General features: G+C 71.6%; 1 protein-coding gene across 1 annotated transcript in view; it reads right to left on the bottom strand.

Moving 5' to 3' along the window:
• Positions 1-3228, bottom strand: part of RAB7B (RAB7B, member RAS oncogene family) — a 10200-nt gene extending 6972 nt beyond the window's left edge. The window contains exons 1-5 of the mRNA XM_085300315.1: positions 2960-3228; positions 1903-1964; positions 1376-1502; positions 866-1081; positions 135-438 (exon numbers count right to left, since the gene is read on the bottom strand). Of these exons, the coding sequence (XP_085156441.1) occupies positions 135-438; positions 866-1081; positions 1376-1502; positions 1903-1955 (700 nt within the window). The 5' untranslated portion in view covers positions 1956-1964; positions 2960-3228. The remainder of the gene's footprint in view (positions 1-134; positions 439-865; positions 1082-1375; positions 1503-1902; positions 1965-2959) is intronic.
• Positions 3229-4071: the final 843 nt, after the last annotated feature.

The raw sequence follows: 4071 nt of genomic DNA on the forward strand, positions 1-4071 counted from the left end.
GGGTCCCGCTCCCCCCCGAGCCGAGGGCACCCCAGGACGCCCCAGACCGGAGCCCAAGGGCAAACGCCAGCCGGGCCCGAGTCCTGGCTCCAAGAGCTCCCCGTCCCCGCAGCTCTTCCCAGGGGATTTCTCACCCTTGTCGGCCTTACTGCTGCCCCCCCGCAAGGGGACGGGGGCAGGAGTCGGAGCAGCCGCTCGCGCCCCGTGGGGACCGCTGAGCCCCTCCGAGGGACGTGGCTGCCGGGACCGGCCGGGGCATCCCGGGCCGGCCGGGGGGTGGGCTGGGAGGCGGCAGCGTGGCGCCGGGCTCACCGTGGTTAAGGCCTGCTTTGCAAGGGTCTCGAAAGCCTGCGCCACGTTGATGTTGTTCTTGGCGCTGACTTCGAAGTAGGGGATGTCTTTTTCTTTGCACCAGGCGGAAGCGATCTCCTTGGACACCTGCGAGAAAGGCGGATGGGACCACAACGTGGACCCAAACAGGGTGGCAGGCAGCCGCTGACGAAGGCAACCCTCCTCACCGCCAGCCCGGACCCCTTCCGACCTCCCCAGCTTTCCTCCGAGCGCTGCCGGGCAGGGGCAGGACGTTGGGAGCGTGAGCGGGTGTCCAGGAYGCTGAACGCCGTTCCCCTTGGTGGGGACGCCCTCTGCCTCCAAAGGCGACGCAGAGGCTCTTCGCCTCGGCGGAGCGGCTCGAGGGAGGCGGCGGGCAGGGCTCGAGCTCCCCCTGTCCTGCAAGGTGCAGGAGCAGCCGCGCAGGGCTCGGCATCGGCGTGCCGCAGCTCCTGCGCCCAGCAGCCCCAGTTCAAGCCACTGGGACTCGACGGCAGCCCCACTCAGGCGCACACAAATCTCCACCCGCCCTTACCTGCCGGTCGCAGAGGTCTATTTTATTTCCCAGCACGACCATGGGGAAGTCTTGCTCCCTGGGGATGATCTTCTCCAGGAAGTCATCTCTCCAGTTCCCTAGGGACTCGAAGGACTCCCTGTCGGTCACGTCGAACGCCAGCATGCAGCCGTCCGAGCCTTTGTAGAAGGTCGACACCATGGACCGGAACCGCTCCTGTCCCCCCGTGTCCCAGATCTAGGGCGGAGAAGGGCACGGCTGCAGACCCGCGGCGCGAGCAGCACGGGCGCGCGCAGCCCCCTGCTCTGCGAAGCTTGGAGGGCTGAGCTCTGAAACGCGTTGGGTTTCGCTGTGCTTTGCAGGTGGTCAGTGCTGCTGGACCCAGCAAACCCAGCCCTGAACCAGGCAAACGGGCGTTCTGCTGCAAGCTTCGGGGTTGTTGGGGCATGCCGGGACGCAGGCGCCCGCGGGAGCCGGCCGTGCACCCGCGGCAGCCTCCGGCCCCGCTGCTGCTGGAGCACCGGCTCTCACCTGCAGCTTCAGCGGGGTGTTATCCACGGCGATGACTTTGGTGAGGATGCTGGCGCCCAGCGTGGTGCGGTAGTCCTCGTAGAAGGTCTTGTGCACGTACTGGTGCAGGAGGGAGGTCTTGCCCACTCTGGCGTGAGAGGAGGGACGGAGGTGAGGACGGTGCACGGCGGAGCCAGGCCGTGCAGCCAGGGCTGCTGCCGCCGCGGCGCCTGGCCGCGTGCTCCTCCGCCAGCACGAGCCCTGGACGTTGTTCCCAGCACCTTCCCGGTGGGACTGGGGAGCCGGCAGTGTTGCCCAGCAGGGTCCTGCCGGCCTCTGGACAACGCGGGGGCCGGCGGGAGAAGCACGCTCGGTTTAGCAAAAGGATTTTGCACTGCTTAAAGATCAGTTTGCTCAGAGCTCGGCTCGCGGGGCCGCGCGGACAGGCAGATAAGCAGGGACGGGGCGGGGGGGAAGCCGCTGCTCGACGGCTCGACCGCCCTGCGGCGGTGCCCACGAGGCAGGCTCCTGCCCGCGGAAGCTCTTACCCCAGGGATCCTATGATGATTATCTTCAAATCCACCTTCTTGCTGGAGTCCATGGGAGAGCCCTGCGGGACGGAGAGGCGGTTACCGGGCTCGGTGCCGCGAGGAGCCGCGCCGGCGGCAGCCCCCACCGCGGCACCGTCCCCGGGGGCCGAGTCCCGCCGCGACGCCAAGCCCGGCAGGTCGCCCACGGCCCCGGCAGGTGGGCCCAGCTCCCGCAGCCCCGGCGCCGCCCGCGCCGCCGCCCGGGTTTGCGCCTCTCGCGGCCGGCGCGGGCCCGGGCACGCCGCTGACGCCCGACGCCGGCGCGCAGCCTGCTGGGTCTGTGCGGCTGGAAATACCTGGGCGTGCAGCAGGGGCGTGTGAACGGCCGCCCCGGGTCGAGCGGGGCCGGGCTCGGCTACGGCCGGGCAAGGCAGCGCCTGGCTCCAGCCCTCACCCCCCTTCGCCCCGAAGGGGGACGACCAGGGATGCTTTCAGGCGGGGTTAATAAACGGGAGCAAAGCAGGTTTGCTGCAGCCCGAGCCGAGCAAGCGGAGAGCCTGGCCCGGGAGCCGGYGGCCCGCAGAGCGGCAGCGGAGCCGCGCTGCGCGCTACGCCTGCGGTGGCTTTCGCTGCGCGGTCCCCGAGCTCGCGCCGGGGCGCGGGCAGCGGCGCTGCACGTGCCCGGACGAGCAGCCGGGCGGCTCCGGCGGCGCTTCCCCGYGGGCCGGCAGCACCCGAGCACATCCAGCCTCCGACAGGCCGTTTCCAGACGGGGACGAGCCCCCGCCGGACGGGGAAGCAGCCTGGCTTGCGTGGCGGCACCGGGCAGGGCTCCGTCCCCGCCGCGGGTGGAAACGCTCTCCGACAGCCCGATCCCTGCGTTTTTCCCCGACGCGTGGTGCAGCCCACGTCGGCTCCCCCACCACCACCCCAGGCTTCCCAGGCGTTTTGCCRTGTCTGGTGGCCTTTGCAGACACCAGACGGTTTGAGTTTTATACTCGAAACGGAATTTTCCAGCCCGGCCGCCTCCCCGCTCCCAGGCTCAGCCGCGGTCCCGGCTCCGCGGCGCGCGCACCTGCAGCGGCTCCGGCCCGCTGGAGCCTCCGCGGCTGCCGGCTCCGGTCCCGGCCGCGGCTCCCGCGCCTGCCTCCGGCCCGGCGTCCTGCGGAGGGAAGAGCCGAGGGAGGAGGATCCAGGAAACCGCAGCCGCCCCCGGCGCGATGATGCCTCCGGCCGCGGGGCCGAGCTCGCTGACATCAGCGGAAAGCGGCGGCCGGCGGCGCCCGTTCCCGGCGGGACGAGCCCCTCGGGCGGCCCCGGGCTGCGCTGGGCGCTCCCGCCGAAATCCCGGCGCTCCCGGCGGAAGCAGCGCCGCGCTCGCCGCTCCCTGGCTGCGAACGCGGGGGGAGGGCGGCACAACTCCCTTCTCCGCRGAGGGTCTCGGGACCGGGTTTTGGCTCAGCCCCGGTGCGCTGTACCTACCTCCCCCCCCAGGCCGGGAATCCCTTATCTGTCGCTGCYGCCGGGAGATTATTCCGGGCTGAGAACAGAAAACCCCCTAGGGAAATGGCAGCATCTCCGGGCCCGGGAGGAGCCAGCCTGGACTTTGCTCGGACGGCGCCGAGGGCCGGCGGCGATGAGGCGCTCCGTGCGTCCGGCCGGGCGCTCCGTGCGTCCGGCTGATGGGACGCCGGCGGGATGCAGGAGCTGCGCYGCGGGGCAGCCGCGCAGGCCGCGGGGTTCGTGCTGCCGGCGGCCCCTCGAGGGCGCGGGGCCCCTGGGCCACCCACGCTGCAACCTCCTGGGTGTCATCGTTCCTTGGCTTGGCCTGACACCCGTCCCCCGCCGCCGCGGCAGATTTGGGAGCCGTCTCCCGGTGACGCTGCGCTCYGCAGGGCAGGAGCCTCCGGCTCGGAGCTGCCCCGGGGGCAGAGGGAGCTGCGGGGCCGGGAGCGCGCCGGGGGCTTGGCGCCGGCAGAAGCCACCGTGGGACAGGACCCCACTGCTGTCCCCTCCCTTCCCTGCCTGCAGACCAGGAGCCGTCGCTTGCAGGAGCCGGGGCRGGATCGCGGGCACAGCCCGCCATGCCGTCCGTCTGTCTGTCCTTGCCCCCTGCAGCGCAATTTGGGGACCTGTCTGGCCAGAAACTCTGCTTTTGCCCCGTGGTGCGGCACAGTGCAGTGCAGC

This window comes from Rhea americana, unplaced genomic scaffold (genome assembly GCF_003343005.1).
Source record: "Rhea americana isolate MKP2758 unplaced genomic scaffold, rheAme1 scaffold_163, whole genome shotgun sequence".
Classification (NCBI taxonomy): Eukaryota; Metazoa; Chordata; class Aves; order Rheiformes; family Rheidae; genus Rhea; species Rhea americana.